This window comes from Stegodyphus dumicola, chromosome X2, assembly GCF_044657685.1.
Source record: "Stegodyphus dumicola isolate Sdum_Otavi_A_Nest chromosome X2, ASM4465768v1".
Taxonomy (NCBI): Eukaryota; Metazoa; Arthropoda; class Arachnida; order Araneae; family Eresidae; genus Stegodyphus; species Stegodyphus dumicola.
In genome coordinates, this window is record NC_140781.1 from 45,556,426 (window position 1) to 45,575,414 (window position 18,989).

An 18,989-nucleotide genomic window follows, 5' to 3' on the forward strand; every position below is an offset into this window, starting at 1 on the left:
TCTAAATCACCTATTATATTATAAACGTCACCAACGAATTCATACCGCAAGCATTACAAATACTTAGTGTCAAATATTTAAATTATTTCCATGCACTTTTACTTCAACTAAAACGTATACCAAATTCCTACAAACATAAAATTCACAAAATAACTATCATTTAATTAAAATATCACTAAACCATGTACACGTCGACTTATTTTTACTTAAAAAAAAATCCCAGAATAGCACAAAAATGGCATTGCGCACACTCTTCACCATATCCATGTACACTCCTTTTTTTTCATTAATTAGAAAAATTTCATGAAAATGCATGACAATTTTCTGAATCTTTAAACCCGTTAAAAAGAACATATATGAAATTACCTAATAACGAAAATGTATATACCCTTTCCAAATATGAACATTTCCACGTTTAAAATAAATAAAATATCCAAAAACTTTTACCTCTAAATTATCTATTATATTATAAACGTCACCAACGAATTCATACCGCAAACATTACAAATACTTAGTGTCAAATATTTAAATTATTTCCATGCACGTTTACTTCAACTAAAACGTATACCAAATTCCTACAAACATAAAATTCACAAAATAACTATCATTTAATTAAAATATAATTAAATTCAAAAACACTACTTAAAATATAAATAAGAACATACATTAAATTAATAAAAATTAGCTTACAATCCTAATTACTTTAAACTAAATCATTGCTAATAACAATTTTCCCAATAATACCAAATTACTTTACTTCCACCTTACATTTAGAACAATGCATAAAAATAATATCCTCAAATAATTAAAAATACTAACTTACCTAATCTTCTTCAGAATCTTGATTACGTGTCCGATAAACTTTTCTTATTTCCTCCGCTAAATAAAAAGCAAGCGTATGTGCGCCTGTTGCAGGATCTTTAAAATCATACTTATAGTTCACAACTAGGTACCAGGTAAAATAAATAACTTAATAAAACATCTTTACTTCTATCTCGCACAACCTTAAAGAAACACTTATTACTACCCCTTTCAATCCCACTAAATACCCATTTCGAAATCACTTTAGTTAGGACCATGGGATTCAAAAATTAACGAACACTGTTTCACACAACACAGAATAAAGCCAAATACAAAATTTCCATATTTTTTCCCGATTTCCCCCCTTTTCCGATTAAAGAACCGTAATTCGTCCATTAATATCACATGACATATCCCATGATCTCTCATTTCCCTCACACAAAATAATGCGTAATCGGAACTGATTACTGCTCACATTATTACCAAAGTCCCAGGTAGTAACCTTTATCGCCTCCAAAATGTCGCCAAACTAACAGTTACAATATTCTAAAGATCAGCCATCCAATTTTCAAAAAATAAATTTCAAGGAGAGGATTTTCCACCCATTTATTAAGTATGAATAGCTCCGATTTCCTTCTTTTAGGGCTGTTTATAATAGCACTGATAGCATACAATACAGAGCATACAGTCTCTTTTCCAAATTCAGAGAAAGATGTTCATTTTTTAGTAGTGGAAAGAGCCTGAATATAATGCCATAAGCTTTGCCACACACTCTGTACATATGGTCAGACCAGATGAAATTTGTGTTGAAGGTGATACCCAGATAGTTAGCAGAATTCACCTTCGGGATGCATGTTTTGTTCCGGCTGTCTTTCTTTATATTGCTTCAAAGAGCGCTCCAGGTATTTAGTGCTTTAGAGTCGATCCGCAGAACAGGTTAAGAGAGAGAAGGGGTGTGACCAGTAGTCACGTGATCACCGTGTTAGTTAAGAGGTTCCAAGGCGATGGTCTGCAAAAATACATAATTTCTTGGCAAAAATGCTGTAAGAATTCAATAAGTATCTTAATACTGATAGTAAAACATGCCATCGAATCTAAAAACTTGTTCTCATTACAGATATTTCCGTAGAGAACGTAAGATAAATCAGGAAATGAGCAGGTTTTCTAGTCACGTGATATTCACGTCCTTCAAGATGAACACGAGTAGCAATATTTGGCAGATATACAAAATGAAAATACACAGTTTGAACCTTGTCGTAAACTAGGCTGCTAACAACAATTTACTCAGTGAAAACTTATTAGATATCTGTAGCTTTGTGACCACGGCTAGCTGTAAAATTGTTAAACAAAACTGGTAAAATTTAAACCAGACAAACTTTAACATTTAACAAAAGGATTTTAATTAGCAGATACACTACGTAAAGAACGTTCCATGACAAAACTAACAAGAAGTAACACAAAGAAATATTACTCAAAATGAAAATAAAAAGTTCATGTTTATAGTTCTCTGCCGAAACTCAAACTAACTAGTTCGGGCGTAAGTGTTTTGAATAGCGTCCGATAAGGTGGCGCTGCAGTACATGAGGCTGTTTGCTAGCGTTCGTTACAGACTCCCCCTCGGGCTCTCACGACGTCCCGCAAAGAGTCCGTGTTCGATAGTTCAATTTTTGCGAGGTCTGCCCCTTTTCCTTATGGGAGTCACAGGACCTAGGGCTTTCGATGGAGGCAGTTTGTATAGTTTCATCATATTGGTATGATAAGTACCTAACACTTGATCAGGAATAGCAGGATCTGCGATGTCATATATTGTCTGAGATCTGTTAGTAATCACTAGATACGGACCTTCGCGTTTAGGCATCAATTTTTTACTTTTCTTGTGTATGGATTCATTGACTGGATGCATAGTTATCCATACTTTGTCACCAGGCTGATAGTAAGTTTGTCTACGTCTTTTATCAAAGTATTCCTTTCTTTTGTCTTGTTTTTGTTCGACACGCTCTCTGATTTGAGGTGTTAAACGGACGAATTCTTTCAGATACGGCGTAATTTCAGCAACAAAGTTGTCGTTTTCAATAAGTGCTCTTAAATCTTGATTAACGTCATCCGTCGTCCTAAGTTCTCTTTGGAACTGCAAATAAGCAGCGGTATGACCTGTAGTGTCACATATTGCTGTATTCATGGCAAAACGAATCATGGGCAGTTTTTCTTCCCAAGTATCATGAGCATCACCGACTAGTATAGCTAGTTTGGGTTGTAAATCTCTGTTCTTTCGTTCGGAGGGATTTGCTTGAGGGTGATAAACAGGAATAAGTTCTTGTTTAATACCAAGGTAGTTACAGGTTTGCTGCATTACCGCACTAACGAATTGTGTGCCATTATCGCTAATCAACCTTCTCGGTAAACCATAACGTAAAAACACTTCTTCAATTTAGATTTTTGCACAATTTTTCGCAGTGGCTTCTTCCAAGGCGAAGAGCTCTATCCATTTCGTACTGGTGTCTTTAATAAGAAAAATCCATTTTTTCCCAGTTGGGGTTTCTGAAAGTGGGCCAAAAAGGTCTATAGCAAGTGTTTCAAACCTTTGTGCATACACAGGTGTTCGAAGTAGTCCAGCAGGTTATTTGGTTTATACCGATTGCACTCAGCACAGTTTTTCACATATTCTGAGATATACTTTCTCATACTAGGAAAGTAATACCTGGAGGCAATCTTATGGTACGTGCCTTCAGCTCCACAATGTCCTGCAGTGTGGGAATCGTGATACTGTTGTAGAACTAGTTCTCGCTCTTGACAAGGGACAACTAACTCAGCCTCTTCAGAGTCTGTGTCGGAAGAGTAACGATATAAAACTCCTTGATTCATGAGATATCTTCTACTATTCCAATTTACATAATTTTCATCTTTTTTGCCACTCTCAAAACACTCTATAATCTTCCTGACATCTTCATCTTTCATTTGTTCCTCACGAATGTCTTTAGATTTCCGGGATGGTAAATCTATACAAACAGCATTTAAATCACAAACAAAGTCATTATTTGCATAAGATGGTCTAGAAAGAAAGTCTGCTATAACATTGGATTTGCCTGGAGTGTAGACAATTTTTGGATGATATGACTGGATTTGAAGGGCCCATCGAGTCAAACGACCAGATGGTGATTTAATACTCGTTTTCCATTTAAGAGGTTGATGGTCAGATGCAATTATTATTTCTATATAACCGCGGAATTTTTGTTGGTTTTCTATATAACCGCGGAACGTCTCAAGAGCCCAAACTACTGCAAGAGCTTCTCTTTCGGTAGTTGAATAATTTCTTTCTCCTGAGCTTAGCAATCCACTTGCATACTCGATCTCACGTTCCTCTGGGCCTTCTCCTTGGATAAGGACTGCTCCTAAAGCATAATTACTGGCATCTGTCCTAATGATGAACGGTTTATTTCCGTCAGGTTGAGATAACACAGGCGATGAAATCAACATTTTTTTCAACTCTTCAAATGCTTTTTGTTCGGTTTCACCCCATGTCCACTGTTTTTTCCTTTTGGTTAATTCTTTAAGGGGTCTAACAACTTCTGAAAAATTAGGGACATATCTTCGGAACCAGGAACACGTCTGTAGGAAAGACTGAACTTCCTTTACGCATGTTGGTTTAGGAATTTTCTGAATGGAAGATACTTTCTCGGCATCTACCTCTACACCGTCTTCTGTAATCCATTGACCTAAATACTTTACTCTGTGACAAGCAAAATGGCATTTGCTCTTGTTAGCATTTAGTTTAAACACAAAGTCTTTCAAACACTTTCCTCAAATCTGATAAATGTTTATCAAAGGTTTCTGATAACACTATGATATCGTCGAGATATGACAATGCAAAAACATCTTTTAATCCTGATCTAAATTTATCAATAAGTCGTTGAAAAGTTGCAGGCGCGTTCCGCAACCCAAATGGCATTCGCTAAAACTTGAATGTACCAAATGGACAAACAAAGGTAGTTTTCTCTTGATCTGCTTCATGAACTTTAACTTGATGATAACCTGATCTTAGGTCAATGCTAGACATGTATTTCGTTGATTTTGCTTCAGTTAGCAAATCATCCATTCTTGGTAATGGATAGGTGTCTGGAACGGTTTGGGAGTTTAATTTTCGATAATCTATAGACAGTCTTATGGAACCATTAGGTTTAGGGACCAACACAACAAGACTCGCATAGTGTGATTCGCATTCCTCAATGATACCCTGAGCTATTAAGGAATCTAGCTCCTTTTTTAACAACTCTTTCTCCGCGGGTGTCTTCTATATGGTGGTTCGGCAACAGGTAAATTATTTCCGGTCTGGATTCCGTGCTCAATATAAGGAGTAGGCTCTCCGCCTGGCTGAAAGCTAGTTTTATATTCTTCAAACAATGAATTTAATTTCTTCCGTTGTTCTCTCGTCAAATGTCTTCCTTCATCATCTCTCAACTTCACGGATTCGGTTGCTTCTGGTATTGCAACAGGAGTGTCAGCAGATGTTTTGGTTTCTGGAGATGTTAGTACGTTTGGAGCCTCTTTAGTTTCACATGGTTCTTTATAAAAGGGATACTAGTTCTGTGGATTTTCACTAAAATACCAAGTACCATTCTGGATGTTGAGCAGTATTCCCGCAGCCTGTAGAAAATCAGTTCCAAGTAACGTCCTGTTACGTTTTGCTTTTGGCAAAGCAATAAATTTCATACGGACTATCTTTCCTTCAACGTTAAGATTTACCACTGTAGTCAAAGCTTGGACATTTCTTTCCTTGCCATCAGCTAGTACCATCGTAATATTTGTTGTTTTAAATCCAAATCCAATCTCGTAACAACTTATAAAATCTTTCTCCTGCAATAGAATTCGATGCTCTTGTATCAGCGCAAAAAGCTGCTTTTTCATCACAAACAGTTAAAAAAATGGAACTGGACAGTAGATCGGATGATTCAACTGCACACAATTTTACACAATTGACGACAGTTTTAACTTCTTCTTTTAACTTATTAAACTTAGGGCACTTTGATTGTATGAAACCGGGATATCCACAACCATAGCAATGAATAGAAGTTTTCCTTTCTTGTCTAGAACTAGTAAATTTTGAATTGTCAACGTTTGTATTTTTAATCTGGTTAACGCTTTTAGGATTACTAGTTTTAGATTTTCCTTCTGGGACAAATTTAACATTTTCTTTACAATATGGTTACTTTGCATTGGAAGATCCATTTTTCTTCATGCCAAGTCTTACATTTTCATAATAATCGAGCTTTTCTGCGAGCTCGAACGGATTGTTCATTTCTGATAAACTGTCCACAAAATGTTCTCTTCCCTCGAGAGGTGTTCTTTTCTTTATTTGATCTGCAATGATCAAGTTTTGTAGCTGCTCGAAACTAGAGATATTCAATTCTTTAATCCATCCTTCGAAATAAGATTTCAATTCAAAAGCAAAGTCCTTCCATGTAATTTCTGCAGATTTTCTATGCTGAGAAAACATTTGTCGAAACTTATCAGCTGTGAGTCAATATCGCTTCAAAAGTATAGATTTTATTTTTGCATAATCTTTAGAATCATCTTCGTTTCCTCTAATAACTAATTGATTTATTTCAGATGGTAATGATCCAATCAAGTATGGGATCCAGTCAGTTTCAGGTATATTTACGAACTTCAACTGACGCTCAAACATGGTCAGATAAAGTCTTATCTCATCTTCCTTTGGGTTAAACTTTGGAAGAATGCGACTTAAATCAAATTTAGGCTGATCTACTTGAGAAACAGATTCCTTTGGCATATTCTTATTAACATCAAGTTGGAGTTTAAACGTTTCTAATTCAAACTCGCGTTCCTTGGCTAATCTTGCTTCTACTGCTTCTTTTTCAGCCCTATCTTCAGCTTCTTTTTCGGCTTTTACGCGATCATCGATTATATTGCTTAACATATTTTTTGTAAATTCTTCATCATAGGTTTTAGAACTCGTTATCAGATCTCGCAATTGAACAACTTTTAAGTTATCTGCAACTTGTAATCCAAGCTGTAAAGCTAGTAATTTAAGGTCCTCTTTGCGGCCTTTGCCTAAACACGCCATCTCGAAGGGGATTTATGTAAAGATTTTTCCTTTAAATAGTTGAAAAAGTCTTATCTAATTTAATATTGTTCACTGGCAGAATAATATATAAGAATAGGGAAAGGGAAACTATTAAAACTTTCTATTATACCTTTTTGATTTCGAATATAATATCTTCATTAACAACTTAGAATAATAAAGAAATATTAATATTTCTTAAATATATTTTTGAACACAAAATGCACAATAACAACACCTTTGCAATCAGAAGTTTCTTAAACAGAATTGCTTTTGTATACATCGACATATATCTTGAAAAATTAGAAATAATTTCAACGCTAATTATTTAAAATGTAATACAATATGACCGAATATAAGAATAAAATTCAATCTTTAGCATTTATTATATGTAAGTTTAAGCAATGAGGGTTTAATTTAATAGCAATGGGATATGCTTTAAAAAATTACAGACGAGTTGCAGCCCGTCAACCTCCTCCTACATGTCTACCGAAACTTCGGAGAGCATTGCTTTTTGAGTGGTGTAATATCCCCCAAGATCAGATCGATAATTTGATACTCAGCATGCCTAGGCTTTGTACGGACTGTATTGCATCGTCTGGAAGACATGCAATGCATTAACAATCATACCAACCATGTAATATCGGTTTTTTGTAAATAGGTGTTTTTTGTAATTTGCTCCAGGGAGAAAAATCGCTATTTTTTTTAACAATATCAAACATATAGCATCTTTTTTTTTGCTCTTTACCTTTTGTTTAATAAATAAGCTTTAGAAATAAGTCAAATTTGTTTTGCTTCTAACTCTTCCTTTGCCTAATTTTGCATTATCCTTAATTTATGGACATGAGTGTAGAAATAGATTTGTGAATAAGATTTATGTAATATTAAATGTACTAGTCTTGGGAGTATAAAAAGGGAGTTATTTATTTGAAAAAAATTACATTAAGTTGAAACCTCATATAGTGGTTATTTTCTTAAATGACCACCTCTGATAATGACACATTTGTTAGTACAATAATTAAATAACAGGACTTTAAAAAAAATCGCTCATAGTTATGTCAGGCTACAGGAAACTGGCATTATCTTGAATTGTGGAGTTGATTGTTTTAGGAACGTTTTTTGCTGTATAATCAATTGACTTCGGTGTAGTAATTTTTACTTGGGTATGAATTTTGCAGAAAGTTTTTACGAGACAATTAAAACCAAAGCTTTTCGGATCATGAGTCTTATAAGGGCATTGTTATAGCATTGCTTTCAACTATAGTTAGAGTAGAATTTAAACATTATTTTCGGAAGCACTTCCACAGAGAATCCGGTTGTTCTTTGCGGATGAAAAACCCATATAAATAAATCTTCTGTACAGCCTTATACAAATGCAGTTAAAATTACTGTCATTACAATTAAGCGAATATAGCTACATTTGTTTACAAAAAGTTATTATTGCTAAATACTGCACTATATAAATTTCATTTGGTATTGTAATTTCAGAAAATGCTCAGCATGAGGTATTTTTATATTATATAATCTACTGTCAAAAACAATAGCTACCTTTTCAGTACTTCATATTTTACTATTTAGAATTTTTATGGTTCAAAATAATATTTCTATACATTTTCTAAAGTATTCTTTCTACAATAGAAATCTAAATAACTTACACATAAAACACTGGCTAAATTTATTCCAATAAATGCATCGCTTAAATTAAATTTATGTTCCTTTGAGATGATGTATGAAAAACCTTGTGTAATAATAAATTATTAATATATATAGGTAAATGGTATTTTTATATATTTTTGGATTAAAGTGCAGAATCGTCCACTTATTTATTTGGCACTTTTTACTAAAGTAAAAAGAATTAAATTTTTGTCAATTTTCTTTTGACTTTTAAAGTGAAAATAGGTCGATGTGTACATGGTGTACATGGATAAAGTCAAAGGAGTGCGCAATGACATTTTTGTGCAATTCTGGGATGTTTTTTTAAGTGAAAATACGTCGATGTGTACATGGATACCGAGTATGTGCAATTCTTAAAAACACGCCAAGTAGTGGGCGATTCTACACTTTCCCTATTTTTCTATTAGAATGTAGTTTCATTAAATTAGTTATTTAGTATAATCATGTGTATATGAGTATATTCATACTTATTCACATAGATGGACTCGTTTATTACTTATTCACATAGACACACTCGTTTTTACAGTACGAAAGTTGATCTTTTTTACATCAAGAACTACATATAGTATAAATACCCATTATGCTATAGATTTTATTTATATAAAATCTGTGGAAGATTATATAGCACTAAAAGTGAGATACGGAATAAAACATTATACGCTATGAGATATTTCCTTAATTCCCGAACTGTGCGTTGAGAATTGGTATTTGTTGAGACTTGTAAATTTTTTAAAATTCATTTTGTTACAATATAATTTATTGTATTTTGGGTATTATTAAGTTTATTATATGTTATCTTCATGTTTCATTTATCTTTTGAGAGATACAGGTAACTTTCAAAGTATTATAATAAGGGGTCGACACAGTGTTTGTATATTATTATTTCTTCACTACATTATATTCTAGGATTCATCCTTTCTTCCACGCAAAACATCTATGTGTATGCATGTCATAATAAACTGCAGGGTGTTACTATCAGTGGTAAGCGATCTTTAAGGGGATAGCAAGTATGCTAAATTTGAACTCTATGTTAAGTTTCTAATTTGCAAGTCCCAAAAATCTTTTTGCTTGCTTATAAAGTTTCTCTTCCTGAAAATTTGGGTTTCTTCTAGTTTTGTTTTCTAATTTGGTTTAGTGCATTTTAGGTAACTTAAAATTTAAGCAGATGCTAGAAAGTACCATCCTTTGGCAATATATTTCTCATTAGGTATCAAATTGTTAAGCAAGCTGATGTGATTAAATACAATTGTTTAATTTCACAATTAAGAACTGAAATACAAATATTATGCAGTGAGATACTATATGTATATATTTATAATGAAATCAATAATATATATACAGTCAAAGTAATGATTCACAACCATCAAATGAAATGATATGTATATATATATGTAATAGATTCTGTAGTCGAATACAAGCAGCTGAATCCGTAATGAACAGCAAGAATTTTGATGGCTTAGAGATGTTGAAACTCCAATCCACAATGAATAAGAAATTTGCCAGTCGAGGTAGATTTAATTCAACTTTTCTGTCAGCAAATATGTTGCAACCCCAAACACGTTGGCACATTATTTATGACTACTCCAAAAATTAACATTTTTGATAAATGTGTAGTAAGAAACAAGGAGCAGACAGACTGCAATCCAGCTAGGCCAAAGCGTAAAAAGCAAATGCGTTATGTTAAGGGTGAAATCTTAATTCAGACCGAGTTAATTTTGGTACTTGATGCATTTTTACTCGTATTTGATAATTAATACTGCTGCAAAATTACTATTGGCTGTTTGAGTTTTAGTTCCTTTTACAACATCAAATTATGTAAAAGTCATATGACATGAATTAATCTCGAAATGACGCAGTGCAGAAAGATTACTGTTTTTAGAATAGAGAAGGAAAATTAATTTTACGCTGCTAATTTAATCCTTTGCTTATTCCTTATTTTTCTTACATATATATATGTACATATATCATTCGATGGTTGTGAATCATGACTTTGGTTATTATCTTTCTATTCATTTTATTTTCAAAATTATATAAAGGTAGTTTAATATTTTGTAATATATTTATAGATATTGACGTGCATTAAGAAGGACAGGGGCTCGTAGGCTTCTAGATATTTTAAAATTTTTATTTATTCGCATTGAATTTTATTTAAAATTACTTTACATGCTTTCTCAGCCATTTAGTTCTGTACATTTCAGCAGTGCTAAATTATGTACTTCTGCTGGTTTATGTTTTTATGGAAATTTGATTTAGAGTTATATTTTTGTGTATTGTTTTTATAGGGATTCTGTATATGGATACCCGATCTATGTACGATTCTGTGTATGGATACTCCACTATGGTATAATGCTATTGGTTCTGTTTATGGGTTTTTGTTTACTGTTTTCTGAAGCGATTTTTCCAAGAGGTACCTTTATTGGTCTGTGGATTTTTGTGTAGTGGTTTTTACAGGATTTGGCGTATGGGTGCCTGTATAGGTGTACATGCTTTTGTCTACTGGTTTTTACAAGGCATAGACCTACGGAATATCCATTTTTTAATGGAAATTTGGCCAATGGATATGCATATAAAGTTCTGGTTTTTGGCTATGGATTTTTACTGGGATTTTGTTTATAGTGCCTACAGTTCTACAGGTTTCTACAGAGATTCGGCCTACTCGTATCCGTACAGTGTTACGGGTTTCTGTTTACAGATTTTTTTACGGGTATTTGGCCTAAGGGTACCCGTACAACCGTAAGGGTTTTTTTATGAGTTTTTACGGGTATTTGGCCTACGGGTCCCATACAAACGTACGGGTTTCTTTTTATGGGCTTTTACGGGTACCCGTACAACCGTACAGGTTTCTTTCTATGGGTTTTTACGGGGATTTGGCCTACGGGTACCCGTACAGTTGTACGGGTTTTTGTCTGTGGGTTTTTACGAGGATTTGGCTTACGGGTACCCGCAGAGCTGTACGAGTACCCGTAGACCAATTCCCCGTAAAAAAATTTTATGGGTTTCTACGGGGCATTTTTAGCAGGGTGTTCTTCAAAAAAGCCTCATGGCCCAATAAACATGGTCATTTGCATTCCTAGCTTTAAAGAAACGTTTTTCTGTGCACACCAAAAGCCACTGCTTATGTTGGGGGAGGGGGCGGTATGGCTTGAAATTCTTCATATTCGTGGTTATCGTCGTCGGTTTCATTATTTTTTTCATCTGCTTTAGCTTGAATTTCAGCTACAATATCCTCGGGAGTAGGTATCTCGGAAGTGATAACATTGGCGTCAACTGATACATAATTTGCAAATTCTTCTGTAGTCATTTCCAAATTTTCCAAGACATCTACTCTTCTTCTTCTTCGTCGGTGATTTGGCCCTCTTCAGAAATGTCCAGTTCAACCTTACGGATGTAGTTAATAGTGCACATTGATGTAACGCGTCTTTCATTAAATCATTACAAATATCGCTTCGAGTTCGTTTAATTAGCATTTGAGCTTGTTCCTATTTTTCTGCTATCGAGAAACATCAACATCAAGTGCTTGCTAAAGATTTATTTAAAACTTCTTTTCATCCCTTGGTCCGTAGGCTAGATAACACCCGTAGAATTCGGTGGTAAAAATTCAATCCTGATCACTCCCCACGATATAAAAGGCCGCCATCACGTGTTCGCGGGATTTATGAGTTATCACTACCTTTCGGTAAACTTCGGAATGTTAAAGAAAATTTTCCAAAATGGAATTAGCTGAGCTGGGAGATGGCCATCAATAGAAATTTTATGAATCACAGAAGTGTTGCTCGCTATAACCGGGGTTTGCTCTTCTAGAACGGGTCGTCATAACCGGGATTTGATCCCACAGACTTAACATTGTAACAATGCGCATAAAAAAAGGGACAGTTCTTTATCTCCCGTTCTATAGGTCCGATTGACAAGATTCAATTTGCGTTTTTCTTGTCTCGAAAGCGCGACTTGGGATATATATATTAGTTTTCTATTAGCAATTGTTTCAATATAAGTATTTTGACACAAAATCGGACGTTTTCTGAAATGACATGCCAACTTTTTTTTTTTTTTTCATATTTTGATTCTAAGACTGAAATTATGCCAAACTGCCAAGTTTTATAAAAATCGCACGAGTACCTTTTTAAAAATTAGTCCTCAATTTTAGCTCCCCAGTGTTAAATGAATTTGATATATTTTTGTTAATATCCCTTTTTTAATTAAACTTATTTGATTTCTTCTTCCAGAATTCAAAATTTTGGCTAATCCAAATATAATTTGCAATTTTTTTATCATTTATTTTATTAATTTGTATTTTTGAATAACTTTTATAAATTTTTCGAAAAACTTTTTGTATTATAACCTATAAAAATTTTTAACAACATCTTAAAGCAGATGTATTTTTAAGCATATCTGCAAAAGATTAGAACTTTAGAGCTTTTTATTCAAAATGTCCTAAGATATACGTGAATTTACACTTTGGCGCGCTTTGAAATTTGGCGTATTTAATATAAATGATAATAACAAAAATGTGGTTTCGGCACTTCGTTAAAATTATTTGAAAGAATGAACGATGGACTTTTTTTTCCTCCCGTGCATCAATGAAAAAAGAGGAAAGTAAGTAGGTTACTATAAATTAAATATTCCTCCAAGTGAGGTATTCATGGCGCAAACTGCAAAAAAATTCGCCAATATAAATTTTTTAATTTCTCCATAAATTTCTCACCAAAATCTACAAAATTTAATATCTAGGCTTATATAGAATCGTAAAATCGAAATATGGAAAAAAATTGATATGTTATTTCAGAAAATGTCCGATTTTGTGCCAAAATACCTATGTTAGAATAATGTTTACTATATATAGATATATTATATAACCTAAGTCGCGCTTTCGAGACATCAAAAACGCAATTTGAATTTCGTCAATCGGCACAGTAGAATGGGCGATACAGAACTGTTCCAATTTTTTTTTGAAGGGGGAGGGGCAACTAAATATTTTCGATTTCCTCGCTCAGTCCGGGACTATCTTTTTAAATTAGGGTTCATTTTACGCGAGTTGTACTCTGTATAGATACATATATATATATATATATATATATATATATATATATATAATAATTTATTTACTAAAGAAATATTGATTATATTATCTCCTAATATAAATTTAGTAGAAGTATCAAAATAGGGGAACCCATGTGTAGGTAGTTTAATTCCGAAAATTGTGTTTTAAAGTAACTTGAATGTAAATTATGAAAGAAAAGTTTTACGGGGACTTGAATTTAAATCATGAATAACAAAATTTCACACTTTGAAAAAGAAATTAAAAACAAGTAATTATCGCTATTGATCAGAAATTAATTGACTTTCCAAGGGGAACAATATGCGTGTGTGTTTGCACCTACAAATTCTATTTTAGATTAAAATTATGCATAAGATGGGAATAATTTAAACTACTAGGGATTTTAATAGTGTTACTGGAAACACACTACTGTAGATCGACAGAAAATTAACATTCAAAATATAGAAAGATGTCTATAATGCATTTTTGCAACAGTAAATGTTTTGCACATGCAAGTTTTTCTGTGATTTAACTATTTATTTTTTTAGTTTTAATTATTAATTTTCTCCTCCTTTTTTCCAGGCTTCCCTATTCCTCAACCACAAAGAGAGGAAATCGATTCTAACCGTAGTCAAGGTAATACTTTGTAGCTTCTATTATATCTTCTTCTGCCCTGCAATTATTTACGTGTATCTTACACTTTAAATACCAAGTGACCTAAAACTCTGTAAAATTTTTAAATACTGAAAGTACTTTAAAAGTACTTTCTGAGCTTTTCTGAAAGTACTGAAAGTTTTTAAATACTTTTTAAATAAGAAAGGCAAGAAATGTAAAATATAACCTTATCAGAACGTAACCAAAATTTTTACAAATATGCAACCAGTAAAGAATAAACTTAGTAATTTAAGCTAAAGCAATGATTATAAAAGCAATGATTATTTTGAAAAAAAAACTAATTTTCTTATTAATCATCTTGATATTACTTTCGAAGGATTTCAGTTAGAAAAGGTAGGACTTTTAAACTTGCAATTGAATTCCGTAGGCCAATGTTAGGTGAAGCGGGAGTCATTTATCACAAGGTAGATCCTGTCGACTAAATCTGTAATAATAGCAACAACTGTAATTAACTTGATGACTGGTCAATAGCTGAAAGAGATTTCGACTGTTGTTTCGCTGCGCAGTTTGATGATGAGTAAAGAAGGAGAGTCTTGTAGACAGACGTGGCCGAACTGACTATAACTTTTTTTGCTGGACACGAACTAATTATCTAAAATATATTTTTCATCACACATGATCATGGGCGAAATACGCAACCCCCACAATTTTGTGTAGAGTATCACATTTTAGATAACGGCGTAGTTAGCAGCAAGACAAAGCAAATGGAGAGATGAACCAAAGAACGGCCTGGAAGTAGAGTCGAACAAAAACAAAAGAATCGAAGCAAAAGAGACAAAGATTACATTCCAGAGCACATAACAGATTAATACCCAGATGTTGGGTTTAGATTTCATCGATAAGTGCGCTATTATCCAATATGGACGCTCACAAAGGGAAGGTTTTGGTATTGGCTGTTTATTAAGAGAACGGTTTCAGTTCTCGAAATTTTGAGTTTAGGTTCCGGATTAGATACTCATCAGCGTTACCGAAGGCCATACGATGTGGACTCATCTTGAAATGACACAGTCCAAAAACGTTATTATGATTCTTAGAATAAAGAGGGAGAATTTAAGGACTGTTGATAATTTAAGTTATAATTTTGATTTGCATGTTTTTATCTTAAAATTTTGATTTACATATTTTATCTTACGTATATATGTTTGTGAGTGTGTGTATGTTTATGTATACACAGTCTATTTAAATCAAAATTATGCGTAAGAATGGGACTAACTTAAAATACTAGAGATTTTATTAGTGTTCCTGGAAACATACTAATGCAGATAGACAGCAAAATAACATATAGATGCATGCGTATTTAGGTTTACTGTTGCATTTTGCAACAGTAACCCTAAACATGCAAGTTTTTATTGTAATATGAGAATATGTATTTATTTTTTCATTTTAATTATTTAGTTTTATCTTTTTTTTTTTTTTTTTTTTTGACTTTCCATTCTGTGAAGAACGTAGAGAACAAATAATTCCCCAAGGTAATATTCCGCAGCTTCTATTATCTTGCGTGTGAATGTTTTATATTTTCGTCTGCCCTGTAATTATTTACATGTAACTTACTCTTTAATTACCAAGTGACCTAAAACACTGTAAGAAATATAAAAATGGAAAAAAAGAAAGGGGTACATAAAATCCAGTTTGCATGACAATAAATTTCAAAGAGGTGATAGTTCCCTTTTTCTTATGTATAAATAGTTCAGTGAAGTAGCAAAGTAAACATACCATTCCCGAAATTGAAAATTCAACACCAAGAAGTGGCCAGAAAATTATGCAAATTTCAGGGTAGACGCACGTCACCGAATTATACGAATGATCTGAAATGCGCAGTTCTCCAGCGCACGTTGAAGAAGATATAAGGGAAAGGAGACTGCAGAATGTTTAATTTTCGTGGCGTTATTTCTGCTAGTAGAATCATCTGCTAGTATATCATCGTAGAAAATTTGTTGTTTTCTCAGAGGATGCGGTGCAATAGCAAAGAATGCCAGGCCGTTGTAAACAGAGGCAGTTCCAACAGACAGACGATTTTACGAGGGCGTGGTGATCGGACTGGGAAGGGCAGGTTCGTCCATACGGCAAATCTCAGCTGACGCACACCTAGACGCATCCACAGTGCACCACAGTGCAGCATATTCAATACACCTGAGTGTTTTTAAGTTGACCAGAACCATGTAGGGTTTATATTTATTTTAACTAACATTTATTTTAAGTTTAAACTATCTTTCCTGTCAAGCCTTACTTTCCCCTGGAACTGCCAATGCCAGAGTATGTAAATTTTAGTAGAACGCGCAAGGATTCAAATTATCAGCGGAAGTATTCTGAGTTAAATAGAAAGGAAACGAGTTCGAGATGTGCTGTTCTTACGTCACGAGCGCGGAGGTAGTTAGCCAGAAATTGAAGAACCCCGCGTTTCGGCCTGTGTGCTTGCCTCGGAGAATTGTTATTCGTTCAACGTGATATTCAAAGTTTGCTGAATTAGCAGCGGTATTGTAAAACGCGATGAGGTTAGTTACTTTTAGAGAGCCTCGTAGTTAGAGTCTTGTTATTATTTCTTTTCAGGTTCTTATTTTTATTTTACCGCCGGGTCGGCGTAGTTTGTGAGCGTCAAGAGCACGCAATTGTAATTTCTTAAGTTGAATAAAAAGGGACTTAAACCCTTAGCAAGACTCTGTCTATTTTCCAGTTTCAACAGTCACCTCTTGGTTGCGTGCAGGTTGGAGGCTCGCAACTCTACATTGGCGCCCGAACACTTATCGAACTGAAATGGCCGAAAATCTGATGGAAGCCGCGGGACAACACCAAGAATGGCAAGCCAATTGGAAGGATTTGAATACCTGGTCCAGACTTTGAGAGCGTCAATCAAGCCAAACGTCAGGCGATATATCTAGAAGGCCTAGAAAATCACTTTCAGCTCTACGCTGTGCCTGAAAGACAAAAAATTGCCATCGCCACATCCGCACTAAGAGGACAGGCCGCGCTATGGTGGAAGAATATAGGCAAATTTTTATTAGGGGAATTTGGAAGCCAGACATATACATTTGAAAATTTCAAAAAATCGTTAGTAAAGGCCTTCCCCATAGTGAAAGATCGAGCAAATCTGGAAGCCGAACTATGTAGTTTCTATCAACGGGATATAGAAGAGTTGACGGACTTTATTTTGCGAAAAATTAAGCTGACGGATATGCTGTATGGGAAGAAACCCGACGCGGAGATTATTGAAATAATCTTACCAAGATTGTTACCTGCTGTTCAAGACTACTTCGAAATTAGAAACCCAAGCACATTGCAGGAGCTCTTCGAATTTGCCGTGAAGTTTCAAAATCGCAGAATTGCGGGAAAAGCTAGAGAGGCATCGTATTCTCAAAGTACCCGAAGGAAATCTTCAAATGAGCAAACCAGAAATGCAAACCGCTCTTATGAGGGAAAGAGCTATCAAGCTAACTCATCGAACCTCGAAGTTCAAGGCCCAAAAAGAAAATTCGAAAACAAACATCTGCGTACCCAGAAGGCAGAACTTGAAAGGAAAGCCTTAAACGAGTAGAGGGGCCTGTGAAAGCGAGGGTCCAGACCCCGGAATTTTTAAAAAAACCCTCAAAAAGACATTTAAATACGGTCATCGTAAAAAACTCACATCTACCAATTATACAAGTCCTGGTTGGCGATGTACCAGTAGAAGCCCTCATCGATACAGGAGCAGAAGGAAATTTTATGAGCGAAACATTCTTCAAAAAGAATTTTTATAGGGTAGATTATTTAAAACCAAAAATACGGAAATTATATCGGCGCAAGGAAAAACCTGTCACTGCATCGGGAAATTATCATTAAACATACAGGTAAAAGAGGAAAGCCTCAAAGTATTAATTTTTGTAGTGAACTATCTGCAAAATCCTCTTATTTTAGGTATGGAGTTTTTGAGGGCCGCGGGGGCCAAATTGAATTTTCAAGACAGTTCTGTGGTGCTGGAGATGGACCAGAGGGTGGTGGAACCTGTGGAGCAACCGCAAGTTGACCTTAGCCATCTGAATGACCATGAAAGTCAAGCCATCCAGCAAGTGGTGAGTAATTTTTCTAACTTGTTTTCAGAAAAGCCTGGTAGTTGTCAAATAGTTACGCATCAGATACAATTAACTGCCGAAAAACCTTGTAGGACTAAACCATATCGTTATGTCAAACAAAAAGACGTAATCATCGAAGAACATATTCAGGAGATGTTAAAGAATAAAATAATAACGCCCATAAATAGTGAGTACGCGAGTCCAGTCGTACTATGTAGGAAAAAGAACGAGTTTCCTCCTTCGGATAAAAGGACTTGGAGGTTTGCTATCGATTACAGAAAACTAAATAGTATTACTAAATTCCCAGTTTACTCTTTGCCGGTTATAGAGGAAATTATTAGAAAGATCAAATCTACAAGATACATGTCTACTTTCGACTTAACGTCTGGCTACTATCAAATAGCTATGAGACCCGAAGACATACATAAAACCGCGTTTATCACAAAATCGGGCACTTATGCATTCTTACGCATGCCCTTTGGGTTGTGTGGGGCCCCATCAACATTCCAGAGAGCTATGGACATTGTTCTAAAGCCTGTCCTAGGAAAATCGACTTTAATCTATCTAGATGATATAATTATAACGAGTAGTACGTTGGGACAACACATTAAAGATCTAGAAGTTTTTAAATTATTAAAAGAGGCCGGTCTTACAATTAACGCCTCAAAATGCAAGTTCGCAACTA

General features: G+C 34.3%; 1 protein-coding gene across 35 annotated transcripts in view; it reads left to right on the plus strand.

Moving 5' to 3' along the window:
* Positions 1 to 18,989, plus strand: part of LOC118199724 (uncharacterized) — a 203,476-nt gene that overhangs the window by 121,380 nt on the left and 63,107 nt on the right. For all 35 annotated transcript variants that reach the window (XM_085808940.1, XM_085808951.1, XM_085808945.1 and 32 more), the window contains one exon: positions 14,169 to 14,222. In XM_085808940.1, the coding sequence (XP_085665066.1) occupies positions 14,169 to 14,222 (54 nt within the window). The remainder of the gene's footprint in view (positions 1 to 14,168; positions 14,223 to 18,989) is intronic.